Here is a 26,529-nt window from a genome sequence, read left to right as displayed (position 1 = left end):
TACAGTACATGTCAGTCGGCATCGTCAGGGGGGGACTACGTGTCAGCCGGCATCGTCAGGGGGGACTCTACCATACAGTACGTGTCAGTCGGCATCGTCAGGGGGGACTCTACCATACAGTACGTGTCAGCCTGCATCGTCAGGGGGGACTCTACCATACAGTACGTGTCAGCCTGCATCGTCAGGGGGGACTCTACCATACAGTACGTGTCAGTCGGCATCGTCAGGGGGGGACTCTACCATACAGTACGTGTCAGCCTGCATCGTCAAGGTGACTCTACCATACAGTACGTGTCAGCCGGCATCGTCAGGGGGACTCTACCATACAGTACGTGTCAGCCTGCATCGTCAGGGTGACTCTACCATACAGTACGTGTCAGCCTGCATCGTCAGGGTGACTCTACCATACAGTACGTGTCAGCCTGCATCATCAGGGGGACTCTACCATACAGTACGTGTCAGCCAGCATCGTCAGGGGGACTCTACCATACAGTACGTGTCAGCCGGCATCGTCAGGGGGACTCTACCATACAGTACGTGTCAGTCGGCATCGTCAGGGGGACTCTACCATACAGTACGTGTCAGTCGGCATCGTCAGGGGGGGACTCTACCATACAGTACGTGTCAGCCTGCATCGTCAGGGTGACTCTACCATACAGTACGTGTCAGTCCTGCATCGTCAGGGGGACTCTACCATACAGTACGTGTCAGCCTGCATCGTCAGGGGGACTCTACCATACAGTACGTGTCAGCCGGCATCGTCAGGGGGACTCTACCATACAGTACGTGTCAGCCTGCATCGTCAGGGTGACTCTACCATACAGTACGTGTCAGTCGGCATCGTCAGGGGGGGACTACGTGTAGGCCGGCATCGTCAGGGGGGGCTCTAACATACAGTACGTGTCAGTCGGCATCGTCAGGGGGGACTCTACCATACAGTACGTGTCAGCCTGCATCGTCAGGGGGGACTCTACCATACAGTACGTTTCAGTCGGCATCGTCAGGGGGGGACTCTACCATACAGTACGTGTCAGCCTGCATCGTCAAGGTGACTCTACCATACAGTACGTGTCAGCCGGCATCGTCAGGGGACTCTACCATACAGTACGTGTCAGCCTGCATCGTCAGGGTGACTCTACCATACAGTACGTGTCAGTCGGCATCGTCAGGGGGACTCTACCATACAGTACGTGTCAGCCGGCATCGTCAGGGGGACTCTACCATACAGTACATGTCAGCCAGCATCGTCAGGGGGACTCTACCATACAGTACGTGTCAGTCTGCATCGTCAGGGGGACTCTACCATACAGTACGTGTCAGTCGGCATCGTCAGGGGGACTCTACCATACAGTACGTGTCAGCCAGCATCGTCAGGGGGACTCTACCATACAGTACGTGTCAGCCGGCATCGTCAGGGGGGACTCTACCATACAGTACGTGTCAGTCGGCATCGTCAGGGGGGACTCTACCATACAGTACGTGTCAGTCGGCATCGTCAGGGGGGACTCTACCATACAGTACGTGTCAGCCTGCATCGTCAGGGGGGACTCTACCATACAGTACGTGTCAGCCTGCATCGTCAGGGGGGACTCTACCATACAGTACGTGTCAGTCGGCATCGTCAGGGGGGGACTCTACCATACAGTACGTGTCAGCCTGCATCGTCAAGGTGACTCTACCATACAGTACGTGTCAGCCGGCATCGTCAGGGGGACTCTACCATACAGTACGTGTCAGCCTGCATCGTCAGGGTGACTCTACCATACAGTACGTGTCAGCCTGCATCGTCAGGGGGACTCTACCATACAGTACGTGTCAGCCGGCATCGTCAGGGGGACTCTACCATACAGTACGTGTCAGTCGGCATCGTCAGGGGGACTCTACCATACAGTACGTGTCAGTCGGCATCGTCAGGGGGGGACTCTACCATACAGTACGTGTCAGCCTGCATCGTCAGGGGGACTCTACCATACAGTACGTGTCAGTCGGCATCGTCAGGGGGACTCTACCATACAGTACGTGTCAGCCTGCATCGTCAGGGGGACTCTACCATACAGTACGTGTCAGCCGGCATCGTCAGGGGGACTCTACCATACAGTACGTGTCAGCCAGCATCGTCAGGGCGACTCTACCATACAGTACGTGTCAGTCGGCATCGTCAGGGGGGGACTCTACCATACAGTACGTGTCAGCCTGCATCGTCAAGGTGACTCTACCATACAGTACGTGTCAGCCGGCATCGTCAGGGGGACTCTACCATACAGTACGTGTCAGCCTGCATCGTCAGGGGGACTCTACCATACAGTACGTGTCAGCCTGCATCGTCAGGGGGACTCTACCATACAGTACGTGTCAGCCGGAATCGTCAGGGGGACTCTACCATACAGTACGTGTCAGTCGGCATCGTCAGGGGGACTCTACCATACAGTACGTGTCAGTCGGCATCGTCAGGGGGGGACTCTACCATACAGTACGTGTCAGCCTGCATCGTCAGGGGGACTCTACCATACAGTACGTGTCAGCCGGCATCGTCAGGGGGACTCTACCATACAGTACGTGTCAGCCTGCATCGTCAGGGGGACTCTACCATACAGTACGTGTCAGCCGGCATCGTCAGGGGGACTCTACCATACAGTACGTGTCAGCCAGCATCGTCAGGGGGACTCTACCATACAGTACGTGTCAGTCGGCATCGTCAGGGGGGGACTCTACCATACAGTACGTGTCAGCCTGCATCGTCAGGGGGGACTCTACCATACAGTACGTGTCAGTCGGCATCGTCAGGGGGACTCTACCATACAGTACGTGTCAGTCGGCATCGTCAGGGGGACTCTACCATACAGTACGTGTCAGCCGGCATCGTCAGGGGGACTCTACCATACAGTACGTGTCAGCCGGCATCGTCAGGGGGACTCTACCATACAGTACGTGTCAGCCGGCATCGTCAGGGGGACTCTACCATACAGTACGTGTCAGTCGGCATCGTCAGGGGGGACTCTACCATACAGTACGTGTCAGTCGGCATCGTCAGGGGGACTCTACCATACAGTACGTGTCAGCCGGCATCGTCAGGGGGGACTCTACCATACAGTACGTGTCAGTCGGCATCGTCAGGGGGACTCTACCATACAGTACATGTCAGTCGGCATCGTCAGGGGGGGACTCTACCATACAGTACGTGTCAGTCGGCATCGTCAGGGGGACTCTACCATACAGTACATGTCAGCCGGCATCGTCAGGGGGACTCTACCATACAGTACGTGTCAGTCTGCATCGTCAGGGGGGACTCTACCATACAGTACGTGTCAGTCGGCATCGTCAGGGGGACTCTACCATACAGTACGTGTCAGCCTGCATCGTCAGGGGGGACTCTACCATACAGTACGTGTCAGCCTGCATCGTCAGGGGGGACTCTACCATACAGTACGTGTCAGCCGGCATCGTCAGGGGGGGACTCTACCATACAGTACGTGTCAGCCTGCATCGTCAGGGGGACTCTACCATACAGTACGTGTCAGCCGGCATCGTCAGGGGGACTCTACCATACAGTACGTGTCAGCCGGCATCGTCAGGGGGACTCTACCATACAGTACGTGTCAGCCTGCATCGTCAGGGTGACTCTACCATACAGTACGTGTCAGCCTGCATCGTCAGGGGGACTCTACCATACAGTACGTGTCAGCCAGCATCGTCAGGGGGACTCTACCATACAGTACGTGTCAGCCGGCATCGTCAGGGGGACTCTACCATACAGTACGTGTCAGTCGGCATCGTCAGGGGGACTCTACCATACAGTACGTGTCAGTCGGCATCGTCAGGGGGGGACTCTACCATACAGTACGTGTCAGCCTGCATCGTCAGGGGGACTCTACCATACAGTACGTGTCAGCCTGCATCGTCAGGGTGACTCTACCATACAGTACGTGTCAGCCGGCATCGTCAGGGGGACTCTACCATACAGTACGTGTCAGCCGGCATCGTCAGGGGGACTCTACCATACAGTACGTGTCAGTCGGCATCGTCAGGGGGACTCTACCATACAGTACGTGTCAGTCGGCATCGTCAGGGGGGGACTCTACCATACAGTACGTGTCAGCCTGCATCGTCAGGGGGACTCTACCATACAGTACGTGTCAGCCGGCATCGTCAGGGGGACTCTACCATACAGTACGTGTCAGCCGGCATCGTCAGGGGGACTCTACCATACAGTACGTGTCAGCCTGCATCGTCAGGGGGACTCTACCATACAGTACGTGTCAGCCGGCATCGTCAGGGGGACTCTACCATACAGTACATGTCAGCCGGCATCGTCAGGGGGACTCTACCATACAGTACGTGTCAGCCGGCATCGTCAGGGTGACTCTACCATACAGTACGTGTCAGCCGGCATCGTCAGGGGGACTCTACCATACAGTACGTGTCAGTCGGCATCGTCAGGGGGACTCTACCATACAGTACGTGTCAGCCGGCATCGTCAGGGGGACTCTACCATACAGTACGTGTCAGCCTGCATCGTCAGGGGGACTCTACCATACAGTACATGTCAGTCGGCATCGTCAGGGGGGGACTACGTGTCAGCCGGCATCGTCAGGGGGGACTCTACCATACAGTACGTGTCAGTCGGCATCGTCAGGGGGACTCTACCATACAGTACGTGTCAGCCTGCATCGTCAGGGGGACTCTACCATACAGTACGTGTCAGCCTGCATCGTCAGGGTGACTCTACCATACAGTACGTGTCAGCCTGCATCGTCAGGGGGACTCTACCATACTGTACGTGTCAGTCGGCATCGTCAGGGGGGGACTACGTGTCAGTCGGCATCGTCAGGGGGGACTCTACCATACAGTACGTGTCAGTCGGCATCGTCAGGGGGACTCTACCATACAGTACATGTCAGCCAGCATCGTCAGGGGGACTCTACCATACAGTACGTGTCAGTCTGCATCGTCAGGGGGACTCTACCATACAGTACATGTCAGCCAGCATCGTCAGGGGGACTCTACCATACAGTACGTGTCAGTCGGCATCGTCAGGGGGACTCTACCATACAGTACGTGTCAGCCTGCATCGTCAGGGTGACTCTACCATACAGTACGTGTCAGCCTGCATCGTCAGGGGGACTCTACCATACAGTACATGTCAGTCGGCATCGTCAGGGGGGGACTACGTGTCAGTCGGCATCGTCAGGGGGGACTCTACCATACAGTACGTGTCAGTCGGCATCGTCAGGGGGGACTCTACCATACAGTACGTGTCAGCCTGCATCGTCCATCGTCAGGGGGGACTCTACCATACAGTACGTGTCAGCCTGCATCGTCAGGGGGGACTCTACCATACAGTACGTGTCAGCCTGCATCGTCAGGGGGGACTCTACCATACAGTACGTGTCAGTCGGCATCGTCAGGGGGGGACTCTACCATACAGTACGTGTCAGCCTGCATCGTCAAGGTGACTCTACCATACAGTACGTGTCAGCCGGCATCGTCAGGGGGACTCTACCATACAGTACGTGTCAGCCTGCATCGTCAGGGTGACTCTACCATCCAGTACGTGTCAGCCTGCATCGTCAGGGTGACTCTACCATACAGTACGTGTCAGCCTGCATCATCAGGGGGACTCTACCATACAGTACGTGTCAGCCAGCATCGTCAGGGGGACTCTACCATACAGTACGTGTCAGTCGGCATCGTCAGGGGGGACTCTACCATACAGTACGTGTCAGCCTGCATCGTCAAGGTGACTCTACCATACAGTACGTGTCAGCCGGCATCGTCAGGGGGACTCTACCATACAGTACGTGTCAGCCTGCATCGTCAGGGTGACTCTACCATACAGTACGTGTCAGCCTGCATCGTCAGGGGGACTCTACCATACAGTACGTGTCAGCCTGCATCGTCAGGGGGACTCTACCATACAGTACGTGTCAGCCAGCATCGTCAGGGGGACTCTACCATACAGTACGTGTCAGCCGGCATCGTCAGGGGGACTCTACCATACAGTACGTGTCAGTCGGCATCGTCAGGGGGACTCTACCATACAGTACGTGTCAGTCGGCATCGTCAGGGGGGGACTCTACCATACAGTACGTGTCAGCCTGCATCGTCAGGGGGACTCTACCATACAGTACGTGTCAGTCGGCATCGTCAGGGGGACTCTACCATACAGTACGTGTCAGCCGGCATCGTCAGGGGGACTCTACCATACAGTACGTGTCAGTCGGCATCGTCAGGGGGACTCTACCATACAGTACGTGTCAGCCGGCATCGTCAGGGGGACTCTACCATACAGTACGTGTCAGTCGGCATCGTCAGGGGGGGACTCTACCATACAGTACGTGTCAGCCTGCATCGTCAGGGTGACTCTACCATACAGTCGTGTCAGCCTGCATCGTCAGGGGGACTCTACCATACAGTACATGTCAGCCGGCATCGTCAGGGGGACTCTACCATACAGTACGTGTCCGCCGGCATCGTCAGGGTGACTCTACCCTACAGTACGTGTCTGCTGGAATCGTCAGGGGATGGATGGCTGGATGGCTGCCACAAAAATATGCTGAAGCCAGCAGAGAACCTGCACAGGAATGGTTTATTCAGAGAACAACGTGGTCTTGACATGGAAGGAGAGAAACTGTCTTAATGTTTCATCCCTCCCTCCTCTCCCCTCATCCTCTCATCCTTCAGACAGGTGCCATCATCCCTCACTGATGACTGGGACTGAAACGTTATTAGTCAGAAGCAACCCATTCTTCATATTGGTCTGGTGGTAACGTGTGTTCAAAATGTCTTCTGGGCCCTCAGCAGAGTATTTTCTGACAACTATAGGCCAGGCGACCATAGGTCAACTTTAAGGTCAAAGCAATTTGCTAATTCTCTCTCTCTCTCTCTCTCTCTCTCTCTCTCTCTCTCTCTCTCTCTCTCTCTCTCTCTCTCTCTCCTCTCTCTCTCTCTCTCCTCTCTCTCTCCTCTCTCTCTCTCTCCTCTCTCTCTCTCTCTCTCTCTCTCTCCTCTCTCTCTCTCTCTCTCTCTCTTCTTTCTTTCTTTCTTTCTTTCTTTCCCTTCACTACAGGTGGGCCAAAGGAGGCAATGTGATAAAGGAGGTCTCTGGGGACACCTATGAGGTCATTGTGGACCATTCCTTCTTCACCGAGCCAGTCTCCTGTGAGGTCACCAACCCTCTGGGCAGCACCAACATCAGCCGCAACGTCGACGTCTACTGTGAGTGCTACTACTGTGTTGCTCTTTCTGTGGCTAACCAATATTGATGTCCACCCAATGTTATGCATCCTATTTAGATACATTCTGTAGCTGACCGTATGGCACTGTGTTATAGAGTGTTCTGTGTTGCTGGTGGCGTTGTGTTGAATTTACTGACTGTGTCTGTGTTCCTGCAGTTGGTCCACGCATGGCTGCAGAGCCCCAGTCCTTACAGGTGGATCTGGGGTCTGATGCTGTATTCAACTGTGCCTGGACTGGAAACCCCTCCCTCACCATCGTCTGGATGAAGAGGGGCTCTGGAGTGGTAAGTATTCCCTTATCCAATGTCTTTCATCATTTCTTGATTATGTTTTGACTAGGTGCAATACACTGTAGATTGTGATCCATTGTTCCAATCAGGTTAGCCTATACTTTCAATGACATTTACTTTATATTGGTATGTTGTTCACAACCACCCCCATATCATGCTGGCCACAGCAGTAACTTCATTAATTATAAAAAATCTAACCGCAGCAGTCATGCAGGATTCAGGTGACAAAGCAGTGCCCTTTGAGCTCAAATCAGTTGTTTTCAAAATCTCATTAATCTCAAAATCCTGAGGCAGCTAGCGGTTCGGGCTCGTTAGCAGCCCTGCTCCCTGACTCCTGGCCGGAGATGTGTTGAGGTGAGCAAAGGGGCATGCAATTGATCTGCCAGCCAGGCTCATTCCTCAACTCCGTACACATCAAACTTCCGAGCCTGGAGATGGAGACCAAAACCGCCCCTCTCTCGTATGAGCCTGGTCCCAAATTGGATTTTAATAATAGAAGAGAGGTGACCTTTAAGGCATTAAGAGGAGCATAGGCTGCTTTGTGCTGCCTCAAATGAGAAGGTGACCTCTCGCTGCTCATTCAGTGACTCTTGACCTCCGTGCGGCAGGTACTAAGCAACGAGAACATCCTGACACTCAAGGCTGTGAGGCAGGAAGATGCTGGGAAATATGTGTGCCGTGCCGTGGTTCCGCGAGTCGGCGCCGGGGAAAAGGAGGTTTCTCTCACCGTCAACGGTAAGTGTCACACTGGTCAGGAATGTTTTGAGAGGTTTGTGGGTCACATCTGCTAAGAAGAAAGCAATTTATCACTACAGCCTGTACTGAGCATCGTCTGTGGTTTACACACAAAAACATATCTTCACCCCAAAGACTTTCCAACAATACGGGGGAAGGAGGTTTGCTATTAGGTCTCTCTAGGTGTTCAAGCTCTGAATAAATGTATGCAGTGGGGCCATCTCTCAATGTACAGTATTTACTCTAGAAAAAGGTTTCAAATTCAACTCTGCAGACATCTCTGCTACAGTGCGTAGTAGCCTACAGCAGAGAGATTCACAGCATTGATCTGGTGGTAACGTGTGTAACAGATGCATGAAAATGTATTTCCTTGACATTTTATTTTCCATTATGTTTCATCAGTCCTTAGAAAGACACAGAGATGGATGGATAATATAGCTAGCACATCCAGGATATTGCATTATATTCCTTAAACACAGGAAATGTGCTTTAATGCTGATTAGATTCTGTAGGAGTCGAGGAGAGGGAGGTTGGCGTTTTCAGGCCGTGACTGACTAATGAATGCCGAGCAATGGAATGGTGGGAGACCCCGCAACTCACAGACAAATGACTTCATTAACACCGCTTGGTATGCACAGAGCGTGCATTAGTGTTGCAGCAGCTTTCAGTCGCAGAATTTACACGTTCTTTAAAGGGCATTTTCTCACCATGTCCGTTTGCATGGGTGGTAGATAGAAGTAAAGGACAAAAGGATTTTGGTGAGGTATTGTCCTCAACAATATATTGGATATCTTGAATGCAATCGTACAATGTCTGTTGTTAGCAGCGTTGTTGCTTATTTTTAAACTTGTACAGTAGCTGAGCATCAGAGAGAATGGCATCAAAATGCCCATTTCGTCATTGGATTACAACCACTAGTGTGTGCTATGAGCCCCTTTTCTATCAATAGCCTAGTTCTGTTCAAGATCAGAGCTCCAATAGTATGGAGCAAAGTCATTCCTAATTTACATCTTAACAGTTTTGTTTTATCCCAGCATCCTTTTACTGTCTGGAGTAGTAAACAAAATCTCTGTTCAAGTTTATTTTTCCAAATTAATTGTTCTTTCTTTCATGTACAACGAGCTATGGGGATTGCGTTACTTTTGTATACAACACGATACAAAGAGAAGATGCATTGTTTTAATAATAATAGTGATAACATAACTCATAGAACACACATTGGGAAAAATAACACAAAGTGGAAAATGTTTGCTTGGTCTCTGCAAACTTCAGTCAAACTTCAGTCAAACTTCAGTCAAACTTCAGTCAAACTTCAGTCAAGCGTTATGAAACTTCAGTCAAGCGTTATGAAACTTCAGTCAAGCGTTATGCGCTTCTTTATTGGTGTTTAGTTCTCTTTTATTTGTTTATGTTCGCCTGTTCTTCTGCCTCTCTTGCCTCACGGCCTGGATCTGTCTCTGACATTAAAAAACCAAATTCTTTGTTACAGTCTGAACAATTGAAATCCACGCTTTCTTAAAACCACACAATGGGTCCTCAGTCGAAATGTTCCCATTTCTAACCTGCCCAGTCCTCTCAGCAAATCAGATTGTCAAGCCGAGGAAGCACAAACAGAGTGTTTGAAGTGGCAGCATGTGGAGAGGACTCTCCCATGGTTTGCTGCTTGATTGTTTTAAGTTGTCTTCTTTATGGCAGATGAATCTGTATCCTCCTCAGCCCTCATCAACCTGCAGTCTTTGACATCCAATAGGATCCAATTGGATCTGACAGTGAAAGAAGGGCATGACTGATGACCGTGCATTTTGGGAGATGCCTTGATCGTGTCTCAGAAAGACTGAGGAATACTCAAGAGTATATGCACGGTGTGGGGGAGTGTGTGTGTACGTGTTTGCATGTTTTGCTATTTGTTTCCTGTGGCTTATGCCTGGATCATTTTACACGAACAATTGAAATGCATGTGTTTATAATTTGTCAATATGTTCTTTCTTCCGTTGCATGTCAACGACTCCCACTGCGCAGCAACACAGACAAGAGAATCCTCTCCTTCCCTGGGGACTGGTGTAATTTAATTATAATCAAATAGCTAGCAGGGGAGGCAGTTTATGTTGAAGTCACTAATGGATACGTATTGCTCGCTCTAGTTTAACATCCTCACACAAAAACATATCGTCTGAGCTTCAATATTTGTTTGAGTGAAGATATTGTATTGGGCTTGTTTTTTGATCGTGTGTTCAATGCATCCTTGTGCAATATACACACACAGAGAAAACTAGTAGGTATATGGCGGAATTTTTGCTTGAGATTTGTAGCCTACATGTGTTTGTGTCCCTATCAATGAACTTGGACATATTATATTTGAATGAGTGTTTGTTCGTAGAGGTATGAGTCTGTCCATCTTTCCACATGTGTATGTCTTGGTAGGTGTGTGTTCCTGTCTGTCTGTCTGTCTGTCTGTCTGTCTGTCTGTCTGTCTGTCTGTCTGTCTGTCTGTCTGTCTGTCTGTCTGTCTGTCTGTCTGTCTGTCTGTCTGTCTGTCTGTCTGTCTGTCTGTCTGTCTGTCTGTCTGTCTGTCTCTCTGTCTCTCTGTCTCTCTGTCTGTCTGTCTCTCTGTCTCTCTGTCTCTCTGTCTCTCTGTCTCTCTGTCTCTCTGTCTCTCTGTCTCTCTGTCTGTCTAATCAGATGTTAGGCAGCCCAGGGAGAGGGAGCACATTAACACATTAATGGAGAAAGTGGGCCAATGTGCCTTCTAGTCTCCCACGGGGCATCAACCATGTTGTTGTAGTTATATTTTTCTCTGCCAGACATAGTCTTTATTTGCTCAATAAATTAGCATTTCATTCCTTCTCCAAGTGCCAAGACAGAGCTTAAAGAAACCAGCACAAATTAATAACTCAGTTGAGAAATACCATTCAAATGGGTGTGACAGAGATTGTAATAGAATACAACATCTCTGAGGTGCTTTGAAATGAGCTGTTGCAAGGAAGCACAAAAGGACACACCTTTGCAAAGCTCAGACTATACTTCCAACTCTGTTTGCAAATGTAAGGCCCAGTCTTTGACGTAGGCTCTTTCGACAAGGTGATGAACAAACAATAACAAAGAATCAGATTTTGAGGCAGCCCATTTCATACTCTAAAAAAAATCTCCGACCATATCGACTGTGTCCACCGACAGTTGGAGCCCTCACACCACCCACCAGCTCCCTCTCTCTCTGATCAGACAGTCTGCGCACACACACACACACACACACACACACACACACACACACACACACACACACACACACACACACACACACCACACACACACACACACACACACACACACACACACACACACACACACACACACACACACACCTCCCTTTCCTCTGGAGGAGCCACCACACCCCAGCAGTCTGAGGCAGGGAGATAAAACCATCTAATTATATTCCTCATTTACAGCCCTGATCCACAGAGCAGATTCTCCCGAGCCACCAGCGCTCGCCTTGGGCAGCCCGGGAGGAATAGATCTGAGTGTGTTTACCACAGAAGCCCATTCCAGCCACACACACACACACACACACACACACACACACACACACACACACACACACACACACACACACACACACACACACACACACACACACACACACACACACACACACACACACACACACACACACACACAGACCGGGCCCCCATGCCAGTCCACCATAGGCTGCTAAGACAGTGGTGTTGGGGCATAGTGCTCAATGCAGTGTTGTTTGCAGCTGTAATGCGATGCTACTGGCGGCAGAGAAGTCAGGCGCAGGAGAGCGGAAACTGATTTACAACGGTTGTGTTTAATAACCATAAACCACTGTCAACAGAACAAATACAATAAATGGGTCAAACAAAACCCGGTAAATACCAGCATACCGTGCACAAGCACTACAACAAACAATTACAGACAAGGACATGGGGGGGAACAGAGGGTTAAATACACAACATGTAATTGATGGAATTGGAACCAGGTGTGATGGAAGACAAGACAAAACCAATGGAAAATGAAAAGTGGATCGGCGATGGCTAGAAGGTCGATGACGTCGACCGCCGAAAGCCGCCCGAACAAGGAGAGGGACCAACTTCGGCGGAAGTCGTGACAGCAGCAATCATTCCACAGAATCAGCAACCAAACTCCCAGTCTCCTGCATGAAGTGGCATACCGAGAGACCATCTGCCAGAATCTCATTAAAATGCTAATTTATTTTAATAAGAGACAGGTAATAAACTGCAATTATGTACATGCAAAGAGATGCCAGGGAACAGGTTGGAGGGGAGTTGGCAGGAAGCTCACCTTACTAATCAAGTTGTTTCCCCACTACTCTATACTTATACATCTTAAATCACAAAAAAAAAGTTTTTCAATGTTTTTACTGGCCATTTAATCTGATAGACTGCTTCCTCTGTTGTCTTGTTAGGAGGTGGATGGATGGAATCTCTGTGGGTCAAAGTGCAAGGCTCTGGCGAGCTACATTGAATGTGCAGAGACACAGGGAGGAGTGTTATCTCTCCACAATGACATTTCTCCCATCATGATTATGCCCATAGAAATGCCTCTCCACTCACCACCATGACCTTTATCATAGTGGGAGAAATCAAGAGCACCATAACTTTTTGGGCCCACACATGCCCTTGGTGATATTGTGGAGGTTGGATGAGATGTTCACATCAAACCACAATGCAAACCTCAGCGCCGGCATTCCGAGTCAGTTGGAAATTGGAAGTAGGATTTACTATGTGAAAGAATGCAGTCTACCGCTTAATTGAATGCAGCACAACCTGATTGAACCAGTGTTACATGGCATGAACCTGAACCCACAGGAATCTGGCAGTAGTGGATTGTGGTAATATGTGGGTTTGTGATTGGCCTTCATGGTACAGTGTTGATATGTTCTCCTCTGTGACCTCTCTACAGGCCCACCAACCATCTCTAGTACCCAAACACATCAGGCTCTTCATGGGGAGAAGGGCGAGATCAAGTGCTTCATCCGGAGCACTCCACCTCCAGACCGCATTGTGAGTAACACCAACACCACTTCCTTCAATATCTATCTATTTTACTTATCTCTACTAGCCACAGCATTGCATGGTATATGGGTCGCATTACAGCCATGGTGCCCTGACAGGGCTCCTGCTGCATTATCAGCATTTCATTAAACCATCTAAGAAAACATGCAATACAACTGAGAAAGATATCAGTTTAATGAATATAATAGTATTCTAACTGCTTGATTTTGTATGAATGGGAGGGCATGAAGCATGGCAAGCTTACACCCTTAATTTCTAATGTAATGCATGCTGATGCTCTGTTAGCACAGATCCCATTAAGATTTATTGCCCTTAGATAAACAGCCTACTCTCTCAGAGCCCTCTCTTGTTCCATTAACTGTGTGTGTGTGTGTGTGTGTGTGTGTGTGTGTGTGTGTGTGTGTGTGTGTGTGTGTGTGTGTGTGTGTGTGTGTGTGTGTGTGTGTGTGTGTGTGTGTGTGTGTGTGTGTGTGTGTGTGTACATGTGAGTGTGTACATGTGAGTGTGTGTGTTTTGGCATAATTGCAATCTACAAATTAATGTTTTGTGTGTTGATAACTGGCATTAACTTGCTGCATAATTAATATGCTGTTGATTTGATGGGAGGGTCTAAAGAGGTAGCATGAATATTTATCCAACATAAATGTGAAAGTAATTTTGCTTCCATGCTTATGAATATGTTTTAACAACCAGAAAAGTGCTTGCAATTCATCTTATTTGTCAGCAATCAATTGTTTTCAATTAGAACAGTACTTCTTGCTCCAGATCACCCAGTGAAAGATGGGGAACTCCTCCCCCCTCATGTTTACCTTGTGATTCCCTTACAGGCCTGGTCATGGAAGGAGACAGTGCTGGAGTCAGGGACATCTGGCCGTTACACAGTGGAGACAGTCAGCACCGAAGAAGGTGTCATCTCTACTCTGACCATGAGTAACATCGTCCCTGCAGACTTCCAGACCATCTACAACTGCACAGCCTGGAACAGCTTTGGGTCTGACACGGAGATCATCCGTCTCAAGGAACAAGGTGGGAGCCAAGGTTCAACAGGTTCCACCTTCTCTACTTCAACACTGTGGTGGCCGTGGTTCTAGTGTAGTGTAGAGAATCTGTGTGTCAACTAGAGAGTGTGTGTGTCAGTGGATTTGAACCAACCATTGTCATTATCAGCCACAAACCACAATTTACCCCAATGCATCATACAGTGTTTAGGTGCTGACATTCCCTATCTCGTTTGAGTGACATTTTTGTGGTGTCTGATTTATCAATTCTTCACAATATTTTACTTTAGGACAATCGCATGACCCAGACTGTTGAAATCGGACAGATACAGTATGAAATAAACAGCCACTGCATTTGTAGTTACTGCACTCATTTTGTATATTCAGTCACAGTGTGAGTAATTTGTAGCTAATTAATTAGCTAGTTAAGATATGGTTCAACTTAAGTGCAGATTCATAGTCATAGCACATCAGTAGTCATACCACATCAGTAGTCATACCACATGACAACACAAATATTCCACTATGGCTTTTTTTATACCAATGCTTTATTATTAAAAGTGTGTATTTGATTGGCTGGGTTTCATAGCTGGATGTGTTGCTCTGTCTTTTCAATGGGGAAGTTTTGTTTTTATTCACTCCCCATAAATTATACTGTATTGCTGGCTTATATGAAAGGGACATTGATTAATTAAGAAATTAAATAGACGTAAATGCTGGGGAAAAGGCTATCTATTGTGTTGCGTTTGTTTAAAGTGTGGGGAGGTAATTCATGTAGGTGGATGTCTAAGTCTTCATTATAACAGTGGAATCAGGCCACGCATAGATACTTTAAAGGGATACTTTGAGATGTTGACAATAAAGTCCTTTAGCTACTTCTCCAGAGTCTGATGAATTCATAGATACCATTTGTATGTCTCTGTCCAGTATGAAGGAAGTTTGAGGTAGTTTCGCGAGCCAATGCTAACTACTGTAGCGTTAGCACAATGACTGAAATCTACAGGAGCATACTAGCTGTTCCCATAGATTTCCAGTCATTGCGCTAACGCTAGTTAGTAATTTCGCTTCTTCCTTCAAACCACGGAGAGACATGAAGATTCATCTGACTCTGGGGAAGTAGATTAAGGGCTTTATTGCCAAAATCTCAAATTATTCCTTTAAGGATTAGGCTGACTCAACTCACAGCCCTGTTGCTATTTATCCACTCAATGAAAAAACTGTCAGCCACTTTTGTGAGTATGAATTAAATGTGAATGGAAGGAATCAGCACTGTAATAAGAAATATGTTAAAATACAAATCATGTTTTCTATCAACCTTATATAGATATTTCTTATGTTGGCCATCAAAACATTTGGGAAAATATTTATTATTAATATGTTCTTGAGATGTGTGTATTTGTAAAACTAAGTAATGTCTTTATTATTTTACACTGTAATTGTTTGAACTTTGGTCCTTGTTTTATATGTTTCTATCAATGCATACTTTATATGTGTGTAGTGTACTGGTTGTATTTGCAATGTGTTATTGTAGAAGGGAATATTTTGATGTCCACAGAGTCTCTCCCGGTGGCGGTCATCATCGGGGTGGCAGTTGGGGCCTTGGTGGCTTTCATCGTCCTCATAGGGACCATCGGAGCTTTCTGTTGTACCCGCTCTCAGAGAAGTACGTATCCCCGTACCTGTGCAACCCGCTGCATGCCAAAGCAAAATGAGGCATGGTCCTCAGCAAGAGATAGACAGGGTGTGAGGGCTCATGTCTCATAATTGAGCAGTATAACTTACCTGACTATTTATTGCTAGCTACAGCTACTTCCATCCTGTCTAACGTTCAAATTCAAAACTCCATCCCTAACAGTGCCTCAGGTTAGAAACAGTCAGCCATTGCGCTTTTCCAAAACTGTGCTGCTGCGTGCGTGAGTCCCTGTGTGGGACCTTTTACTAGCATTCAGCATGTTGTTGTTGTATACCACAGAGGAAGCGCACCTGGTAATGCCCTCACTACCCGTCTCCATCTGTGCTCACCAGAGAGAACTTTCAAGCAAAATTAAGACAGAAAGTAAGACTTTGTTATATGATAGTATGAACCGCATTGTTCTAAATGAGCCACCGCAAGGCCAGTGTGAGATGTGCTTATGTACGTAGAAAATAATCTTATCTTGACAACAAAACAAAAGAAACGTAATCTCTTGCTCTGTACTGTTGGGAAAGGGACACTACTTTCAAAAGCCATGCCAAGAGGATTTGAAGTCCAGTGTATTGAAGCTATTGGGGGAAGTGCAATGTCTCTGTGAATATTGTGTGTCTCAGCATCTTGAGCTGTAACTTACTATTGTTTCAATCAGATCTGAAAGGGGTGGTGTCAGCCAAGAACGACATTCGAGTGGAGATTGTACACAAAGACCACAACGCGGCCCGGGAAAATGAGGAGCACACCGCCATGAAGCAACTGATGGTGAGTGTGAGTGTCCTACCACCATTTCCACTTCTGTACCCAACGTAAAAACAACAGAAAACCATATCCCCTCCAGCCCTCTTTAAACTCACAGATAATGAATGCTAATTATCTCTGGGATAGCATTAATAGCACTTCACTAGGGCACAAAAGCAACCTGCTGAATAATGGAACAGCACTGAGGTGTGTAGATGTACTGTATATTCACTGTGATCAATGCACTGTGTTGGCCTATATCTAGAGAACTGGCCCACGTTATTTCTCCCTGTGAGGGAAAAGGCCACAGTAAGGCATAGCTATGGAGATGGTGAAACTCTTCTAGGAGGCACAGGCAGTTTTAATTGTGCCCTATGTCTGTCTATTAAAAAACCCTGCCTCATTTTTTGGGACTACATAAGTTCTTCGCTTTGAAAAGGCCCAAGAGCCAGGGCTATGGTTTCAGCAAGGGGCGTTAGATTATATTATTAACACTTCATGGGAGTTCATGTGTCTGCATGTGATACCTTACATATCTGCATTTCTCTAATGAGATTCATGGATACATTATTTATAGTTATTCGCCCGAGTGAAGTTGAAATGTGTCTGAAAATTATTACAGAAATTTTCGAAAGTGATATCCCTGCATGCTGACTGTTTTGATAACGTCATATTTCTAAACGTTCCTTGTCTATGTGCAGGTAGAACGCGGGGAGTTCCAGCAGGAGTCAGTGCTGAAGCAGCTAGAGGTCCTGCAAGAGGATGAGAAAGAGTACCAGCATATCAAGGTAGGTCCAGGAACACGGATGATGGAGAGAGGACGGAAGGAGATAGAGGTGGAGAAGGAGAAGGAGAAAGACAGGAGGAGGCAGGCAAGAGGTTGATCTTCAACAGGACCATTTCCTTCCACATTGGCTAAATAAGACCAGGGGTCAAATGTATCTAATTAAAGTTTAATTTAATGAATTAAGGGGTCATCCAAGGTGGTGTATTAGGAATCAGGATGTGTATGGCCCTAGAGGTTCAAAGTGAAGGAGACATGTTTTAGAATGCAGAGAACACTGGCACTACCAGTTACCAATAACTTCGAATGAAAACCATACAGCAAGCATAAAGCTAAGTTGAAGTCGAAAGTTTGCATACACTTAGGTTGGAGTCATTAAAACTCATTTTTCAAACACTCCACACATTTCTTGTTAACAAACTATAGTTTTGGCAAGTCGGTTATAGGACATCTACTTTGTGCATGACACAAGTCATGTTTCCAACAATTGTTTACAGACGGATAATTTCACTTACTATTCATTGTGGGTCAGTATTTTACATAAACTAAGTTGACTGTGCCTTTAAACAGCTTGGAAATTTCCAGAAAATTATGATAGGCTAATTTACATAATTTGAGTCAATTGGAGGTGTACCTGTGGATGTATTTCAAGGCCTACCTTCAAACTCAGTGCCTCTCTGCTTGACATCATGGGAAAATCAAAAGAAATCAGCCAAGACCTCAGAAAAATAATTGTAGACCTCCACAAGTCTGGTTCATCCTTGGGATCAATTTCCAAATGCCTGAGGGTACCACGTTCATCTGTACAAACAATAGTACACAAGTATGAACACACTGGGACCACACAGCCATCATACCACTCAGGAAGGTGACGCGTTCTGTCTCCTAGAGATGAACGTACTTTGGTGCAAAAAGTGCAAATCAATCCTAGAACAACAGCAAATGTCCCTGTGAAGATGCTGGAGTAAACAGGTACAAAAGTGTCTATATCCACAGTAAAATGAGTCTTATATCGACATAACCTGAAAGGCCACCCAGCAAGGAAGAAGCCACTGCTCCAAAACCTCCATAAAAAAAGCCAGACTACGGTTTGCAACTGCACATGGGGACAAAGATCATACTTTTTGGTGCAATGTCCTCTGATCTGATGAAACAAAAATATAACTGTTTGGCCATAATGATCATTGTTATGTTTGGAGGAAAAAGGGGGAGGCTTGCAAGCCAAAAAACACCATCCCAAAGGTGAAGCACGGAGGTGGCAGCATCAGCTTGTGGGGGTGCTTGCTCCCAGACAAACTAAACAACTTCTTTGCTCGCTTTGAGCACAATACAGTGCCACCGACACGGCCCGCTACCAAAACCTGTGTCCTCTCCTTCACTGCAGCCAATGTGAGTAAAACATTTAAACGTGTTAACCCTCGCAAGGCTGCCGGCCCAGACGGCATCCCTAGCCGCGTCCTCAGAGCATGCGCAGACCAGCTGGCTGGTGTGTTTACGGACATATTCAATCAATCCTTATCCCTGTCTGCTGTTCCCACATGCTTCAAGAGGGCCACCATTGTTCCTGTTCCCAAGAAAGCTAAGGTAACTGAGCTAAATGACTATCTCCCCGTAGCACTCACTTCCGTCATCATGAAGTGCTTTGAGAGACTAGTCAAGGACCATATCACCTCCACCCTACCTGACACCCTAGACCCACTCCAATTTGCTTACCGCCCCAATAGTTCCACAGACGACGCAATCACAATCACACTGCACACTGCCCTAACCCATCTGGACAAGAGGAATACCTATGTAAGAATGCCGTTCATCGACTATAGCTCAGGATTTAACACCATAGTACCCTCCAAACTCGTCATTAAGCTCGAGACCCTGCGTCTCGACCCCGCCCTGTGCAACTGGGTCCTGGACTTCCTGATGGGCTGCCCCCAGGTGGTGAGGGTAGGAAACAACATCTCCACTCCACTGATCCTCAACACTGGGGCCCCACAAGGGTGCATTCTCAGCTCTCTCCTGTACTCCCTGTTCACCCATGACTGCGTGGCCATGCACACCTCCAACTCAATCATCAAGTTTGCAGACGACACTACAGTGGTAGGCTTGATTACCAACAACAATGAGACGGCCTACATTTAGGAGGTGAGGGCCCTCGGGGTGTGGTGTCAGGAAAATAACCTCACACTCAATGTCAACAAAACAAAGGAGATGATCGTGGACTTCAGGAAACAGCAGAGGGAGCAGCCCCCCATCCACATCGACGGGACAGTAGTGGAGAAGGTGGAAAGTTTTAAGTTCCTCGGCGTACACATCATGGACAAACTGAAATGGTCCACCCACACAGACAGCATGGTGAAGAAGGCGCAGCAGCGCCTCTTCAACCTCTGGAGGCTGAAGTAATTTGGCTTGTCACCAAAAACACTCACAAACTTTTACAGATGCACAATTGAGAGCATCCTGTCGGGCTGTATCACTGCCTGGTACGGCAACTGCTCCGCCCACAACCGTAAGGCTCTCCAGAGGGTTGTGAGGTCTGCACAACACATCACCGGGGGCAAACTACCTGCCCTCCAGGACACCTACACCACTCGATGTCACAGGAAGGCCAAAAAGGTCATCAAGGACAACAACCACCTGAGCCTTTGCCTGTTCACCACGCTATCATCCAGAAGGTGAGGTCAGTACAGGTGCATCAAAGCTGGGACCGAGAGACTGAAAAACAGCTTCTATCTCAAGGACATCAGACTGAAAAACAGCCATCACTAACATTGAGTGGCTGCTGCCAACATACTGACTCAAATCTCTAGCCACTTTAATAATAAAAAATTGGATGTAATAAATGTATCACTAGTCACGTTAAACATTGCCACTTTATATAATGTTTACATACCCTACATTACTCATCTCATATGTATATACTGTACTCTATACCATTTACTGCATCTTGCCTACGCCGTTCGGCCATCGCTCAACCATATATTTGTATGTACGTATTCTTATTCATTCCTTTACACTTGTGTGTATAAGGTAGTTGTTGTGAAATTGTTAGATTACGTGTTAGATATTACTGCATGGTCGGAAATAGAAGCACAAGCATTTCGCTACACTCACATTAACATATGCTAACCATGTGTATGTGACAAATTAAATTTGATTTGATTTGCTTTGCTGTAGGAGGGACTGGTGCACTTCACAAAATAGATGTCATCATGAGGAAAGAAAACTTTTTGGATATATTGAAGCAACATCTCAAGACATCAGTCAGGAAGTTAAAGCTTGGTCGCAAACGTGTCTTCCAAATGGACAGTGACCCCAAGCATTCTTCCAAAGTTGTGACAAAATGGCTTAAGAACAACAAAGTCAAGGTATTGGAGTGGCCATCACAAAGCCCTGACAATCCTATAGAACATTTGTGGGCAGAACTGAAAAAGTGTGTATGAGCAAACCTACAAACCGGACTCAGTTACTTCAGCTCTGTCAGGAGGAATGGGTCAATATTCACCCAACTTATTCACCCAGCTACCCGAAACGTTTGACCCAGTTAAACAAGTTAAAGGCAATGCTACCAAATACTAGTTGAGTGTATGTAAACTTCTGACCCACTGGCAATGCGATAAAATAAAAAAAAGCTGAAATAAATCATTCTCTCTACTATTATTCTGACATTTCATATTCTTAAAATAAAGTGACTAACTGACTTAAGTCAAGGAATTTTTACTAGGATTAAATGTCAGGAATTGAGAAAAACTGAGTTTAAATGTATTTGGCTAAGGTGTATGTAAACTTCTGACTTCAACTGTATGTATGTGTATTGTAAAATGACATTTTTAATCACTGATGGATGGTTTGGAAAAATAAATTCAGAACGTTTTTCTTCACCATATCGTATGATGCATTGTAATATTCATTAGTCACACTTCGGCAAAGCAGAATCAGTGTTAAACTTTCGTAATGAGAGTTCACCATTTCTGCAATCAAATCACTTAAAAGTGAAAAGAAATTTCCAGAGCCATTGTATTCAACCAAAACCAATAATTTATAATTCAACGCGTTAATTGCCTTCCTCATATTTTCAAAATAATGAAAGAGCTCATAATGTGACAAAAATGAAGTGCTAGAATTGCAGTATGCTCAATCAACAATACTTGTTAAGCCAGAGAAGCCCCATTACTGCTACTTTAGATACAGTTTGGAGGACTTGGTGAGTCTGTGCCTCGCAAAGGAGAAGCTTCTAATTTGCCAACACTCTGACAACAGATATATTACTGTATGTTAATAGCACTATAACAGACTCACAAAATCCAGCACACTATACCTGTCTGGACCTACTGTACAAGCAACAAGTATTAAACGTTCCCTCTGTATAATATAAAGGTGGCTATCCTGTACCTTTCTATGTTGATAATGAGCAGTAAGCCTATGAATAGAAAGACAGTCCCTGCACTGCTTTTGTTCCAGACCCGTCTCACGCATGACACCAGTTCTTGTTATTTCAACATAAACACTCACTTGGAGTGGAATATAAGGCAGTTGTGGAAGCTATAGTTAAAACAGACAGGCAAAGAGTCAGTATGGGGTCTTTTAACAAGAGGCCCCCTGGTTCTCAGATATGTAAATTCCTCAATTAGACTAGCACTGTGCTGTTCACTTCATCATTACCTCACTCGGCATGCAGAGTTTAGCACATCTACAGTGTGGGAGATATGGCATAATCCTTCTGAAGAAATAAATATTGAAATAAGAACCTCCTTCAAACGAGACACACAGATAATATCATTAGACTGTGGAACAAACAACTCACTATGGGTGATGTCCAATTCAGACTCACCCCACAAAACGCTAAAACGAATCAAGAGCTGAAAACAAAATTGTGGTCCTGTTTGTTTATGCCATTGTACAGATGATTGTTCACCCAGTACACAAGAGTATTCATCTGGTGTTCTGTCTGCATACCTGTTCCCATTGGACCTGGCTCTTTTGATCCACACTGATGAGTGTGTGTATGGGAGGAGATCACCAAGAACCAGACACCAGATAAGGGGACACAAAGTCTGATAATGACACTCATAATGAGGATTCTCTCAGGTTGTCATAGCTGTGCCATTTCGCCATGATTAGCATGGCTCCTCTGGGATCCAGCATTGTTCTCGTTGGGTTTGACATTCACGTTCATTCTCACAGCCTTGTCACGGCTGCTTCTTAGCAACAGCATCGTTGAGGCAAGAGCCAGGAGCTGTGTGACAACAGCAACCTCGGCACTGCAACCATGGCGGCATTGTGCTCGTTGGGTTTGACATTCACGTTCATTCTCATAGCCTTGTCACGGCTGCTTCTTAGCAACAGCATCATCGAGGCAAGAGCCAGGAGCTGTGTGACAATAGCAACCTTGGCACGGCAGCCATGGCTTCACACAAGTCATTTATTTTGCATACATCAAATTCAAGACTTTGTTTTCACAAACCGTTTTGGGCCCAATTAAACTGGGGTATTAGTGAACTATGGGAGGACTTGTTGGCTGCCAAACTGTGAATCACCAAGGCCTGTTAATTAGCAAGTAACATGATTGTAGAGGTTTATGCAAAAGAAGACTAAATCATAATATTGAGCTTTAGCTACTATTTTTCCCGGTTCAGACCTGACACATGCAGCAGCAGCCTGTTTCCTTATTTATATGCCAATTTGAATGGTAATTAAAGCCAGTTTGACCTTGACACTGTTTAAGCTTTGAGAAGAATAAATACATATAAACGATGGGATGACTTACTTTAGTCTGTTTCCCTCCAGAGATGTACTGCTTTTCAGACTTCTGCCTCACTTAGAAAAATATTTTCTTGTCGTCTATTCTGCTTTGCCAACAAGGCATACCCAGTGGGGTAATTTTTCAAAATTGACAATGATAAAACTAATTAAACTACTTTAACTTTCTCATCTCCTCTCCTCCTCTCCTCTTCTCCTCTTATATTCTCTCCTCTCCCATATTGCCTCCTAAAGGACCCCACCAATGGATACTACAGTGTCAACACCTTCAAGGAGCACCACTCCACCCCCACCATCACCCTTCAAGGTAACCAGACTACAGAGATACGGAATCCCACCGCTGCCACCACCGGGGGCAAGCAGCGGGTACCCACGGGCATGTCCTTCACCAACATCTACTCCACCCTAGGTGCCGGGCCAAACCGCCTGTACGACTACAGCCAGCGCTTCGTGCTGGGCATGGGCAGCAGCTCCATCGAGCTGTGCGAGAGGGAGTTCCAGAGAGGATCACTCAGCGACTCCAGCTCCTTCATCGACACGCAGTGCGACAGCAGTGTGAGCAGCTACAGCAAGCAGGACGGCTACGTGCAGTTCGACAAGGACAGCAAGGCCTCCGCCTCCGCCTCCTCCTCATCCCACTACTCCCAGTCCTCCTCCCAGAACTCAGACCTCACACGGCCCCTCCAGAAGCGCATGCAGACCCACGTCTGACCTGACCACCAGAGAGGGCCTGCCTGTCCTGGGGTATCCAGCCGTGGATTGGAACTATGGGAAACATACATCTTCCTGAAAAGGGACCTACGTTTCAAAGCACATGATGTGTTTGTGAGAAGCCTTGAAATAGGTGGCTTTAACTCACATTGGACTTGTTCAGAATTCTCTGTGTTCCAACCAGTGTTTAAAATACCTGGCATTTCCCCCCACATCCCATCCTAAGCTCATCAGAAACCACCTCCTGTTGCCCAGTTCTTCACTTAGTAAATAAAGGCCCATAAACCATAAACAAACAGTAGCTGTGCCACATGGACACAACTCAAGTGTGGAGGTGGTTGTTGCACTGATAGACAGTAGAAATAGGATCCCATATAAGGGAGAAAAATAACCAAACGCTGTGGCTGGGGGCTAGCAAGTTTGTCTTTAACTCAAAGCGCAACCACTCTCTTATGGGTGGCAAAAGTCACCCATCACTTGGTATGTGTAAGCCAATATTCTGCTGCTCTCTTATAGTTCTAAGCACAACTGTGAATGTGTGTTAAATGTCAAAGCTTCTCCTCTCTCGTATACCCTTTCCCCCCAGCCTCCCCTCACACACGCTCTATGTTAAGTTTGGCTGATCCAACTTCATCCCTTGTGTAGAACTCTTAAAATGTGTCCAGACTTGCCAAACAATTAACCAAAGGCAGTCTTTTCCCCGGGCTCCCGGCCCTCAGAACTCAGAAAGCCTGAGTTGTCGTTTCACAGTTTGTCACTCTGAGATAAAGGAATAATATCAGTGTACATTACGCATCTTTTATTCAGCATTCTTTATTTTTACTCAGATGCTTGATTTAATTTGTTTTGAGGACTCGGACTGGGAAATGTGAGTAGTTTGTTCCCATTTTTTCTTCTTGCCTTGAGTGGGACTATTTGAAATGCCGAGAGACATTTCAGGAGACAAACTTTTACATTCAGAAGCAGAACGGGGTGTGTTCTATTTAAAGAAGGGGGTGGGTTTTTCTCAGTCAACCTGTCGGCACCATGCCAGCTCAAATGGAGGAGAGCATAGCTGCCTGACTATAATGTCTGTCCTACCCATGTAATGTGAAGTCTCTCATACTAACTGCTTTATATCATCAGCCATGTCCACATGATAGGATGCTGCCTGCGGAACCAAATGTAAACATTGTGTATCAGAGCTTTCATCATGTGGCTTTCCCAATACCATGTTAATACTGGAGCTCAGTCAATCCAAACTGTATACCTACTGTGATCTAGCTGCTCATCGAAGGAAATGGATAGGAATATGTGATGTAAATTGTTGTTATGATTTCTGGTATTTTGTTAATTTGGCTGCTGTGAGACTACTGTATAAACACTGACTGTTTTAAGTGAGTGTATGTACATGCCAGATATGGAATTTCACTTTTTTCACCATTATCATTGTTGTCATTTTATTTGAGAGATTAGGGAAACACAGAAACAAACCCCATCACTGATAAAGACAAAAGCACTTGTATGGTAGATCCACAATGCCTCCTCTCTGCTATCTAGCCTGCTGTGGAGGGCAACACAGTCACATGAAACACAGGACATGTCACATACAGGACAAGTAGTACTACACTAGACAAGACCAACCACGGTAATGTTAAACCAGTACAGCACATTCTATTGAATGTGATAATCAATGTGGTGGTGTTGGTGATAATGACTAAAATATACAGTACATCATTTTGCCACCACGCTACATATCACCACATACCATACAGTCAGGCCTGAGCTACCATACAATACAAGACTTACGAGTCCTCCATTGTGGAGGTCTTAAGTGGGTGCGGCAGATGTACATTAATTCTCAAGCGCCGTTCTTGGAGTGTCAGTTAGTTACATTATATTACAAGTCTGCAATATACCCTCGCAAATACGTCAAATGTTACATCATCAGTTAGTCTTCAAAAGCCTATAAAAGATGTTTGCCTGTGGGTGGCTTCTAGGTCTGGACAGACAGACTCTGCTATCTAACATCAGTTTGATCGGTATTAGATAAAGCATTAGAGAAGGGTAAAATGTTGCCTAATGCCAGAAAAACAACGTTCCAGTTTTACTGCAATACAGTGGACACCGAGTTGCAATGGTGATGTCATTTCCTGTTTTTAACATCTAAAACAGTCCTCTTGTATCTCATCATTTTGCATTAGTCTTCCTCTGCGTGACTACTCGGCCAATGGAATAGATATCAAATGTATTAACTAGTCCTTCACTTGTGTTGTCTGCTGAAAATTTTAAATCCTTTTTAAGAGTTAGACAGTACCTTGGACAAATGAGAAAGTTGTTTCTGTAAGCACTTTACATGTGATTATATTCAAGGCATTTCAATGGGCTTTTCTACTTGAGTGGTGGTGGTTTGACTCTAATTTTACAAATGGATTGGCGCCCATTGTGCGGCTTAAACACAAAAAGGTCTGTTTCAATGCTGATAATCCAGCTTGCCGCTTAGAACACTGTATATAAATCTCAAATGCTCTCTGTATATAATTTTGCTGTTATTTATTTTC

General features: G+C 46.6%; 1 protein-coding gene across 4 annotated transcripts in view; it reads left to right on the top strand.

Annotated features, from left to right (window-relative positions):
* Positions 1 to 25,414, top strand: part of LOC106581099 (kin of IRRE-like protein 3) — a 331,788-nt gene extending 306,374 nt beyond the window's left edge. The window contains exons 7-16 of one of the 4 annotated variants that reach the window (XM_045703858.2): positions 7,067 to 7,215; positions 7,392 to 7,519; positions 8,134 to 8,260; positions 13,202 to 13,302; positions 14,142 to 14,340; positions 15,868 to 15,975; positions 16,285 to 16,368; positions 16,655 to 16,764; positions 17,442 to 17,528; positions 23,513 to 25,414. In XM_045703858.2, the coding sequence (XP_045559814.1) occupies positions 7,067 to 7,215; positions 7,392 to 7,519; positions 8,134 to 8,260; positions 13,202 to 13,302; positions 14,142 to 14,340; positions 15,868 to 15,975; positions 16,285 to 16,368; positions 16,655 to 16,764; positions 17,442 to 17,528; positions 23,513 to 23,989 (1,570 nt within the window). In that variant the 3' untranslated portion in view covers positions 23,990 to 25,414. Of the gene's footprint in view, positions 1 to 7,066; positions 7,216 to 7,391; positions 7,520 to 8,133; positions 8,261 to 13,201; positions 13,303 to 14,141; positions 14,341 to 15,867; positions 15,976 to 16,284; positions 16,369 to 16,654; positions 16,771 to 17,441; positions 17,529 to 23,512 lie in introns of all 4 variants that reach the window. The other 3 variants (XM_014162828.3, XM_014162832.3, XM_045703859.2) reach the window with 3 other exon arrangements.
* Positions 25,415 to 26,529: the final 1,115 nt, after the last annotated feature.

This window comes from Salmo salar, chromosome 20, assembly GCF_965601325.2.
Source record: "Salmo salar chromosome 20, fSalSal1, whole genome shotgun sequence".
Taxonomy (NCBI): Eukaryota; Metazoa; Chordata; class Actinopteri; order Salmoniformes; family Salmonidae; genus Salmo; species Salmo salar.
The sequence above is the reverse complement of the archived record's forward strand: the minus strand, read 5'-3'. Positions and strand labels throughout refer to the sequence as shown.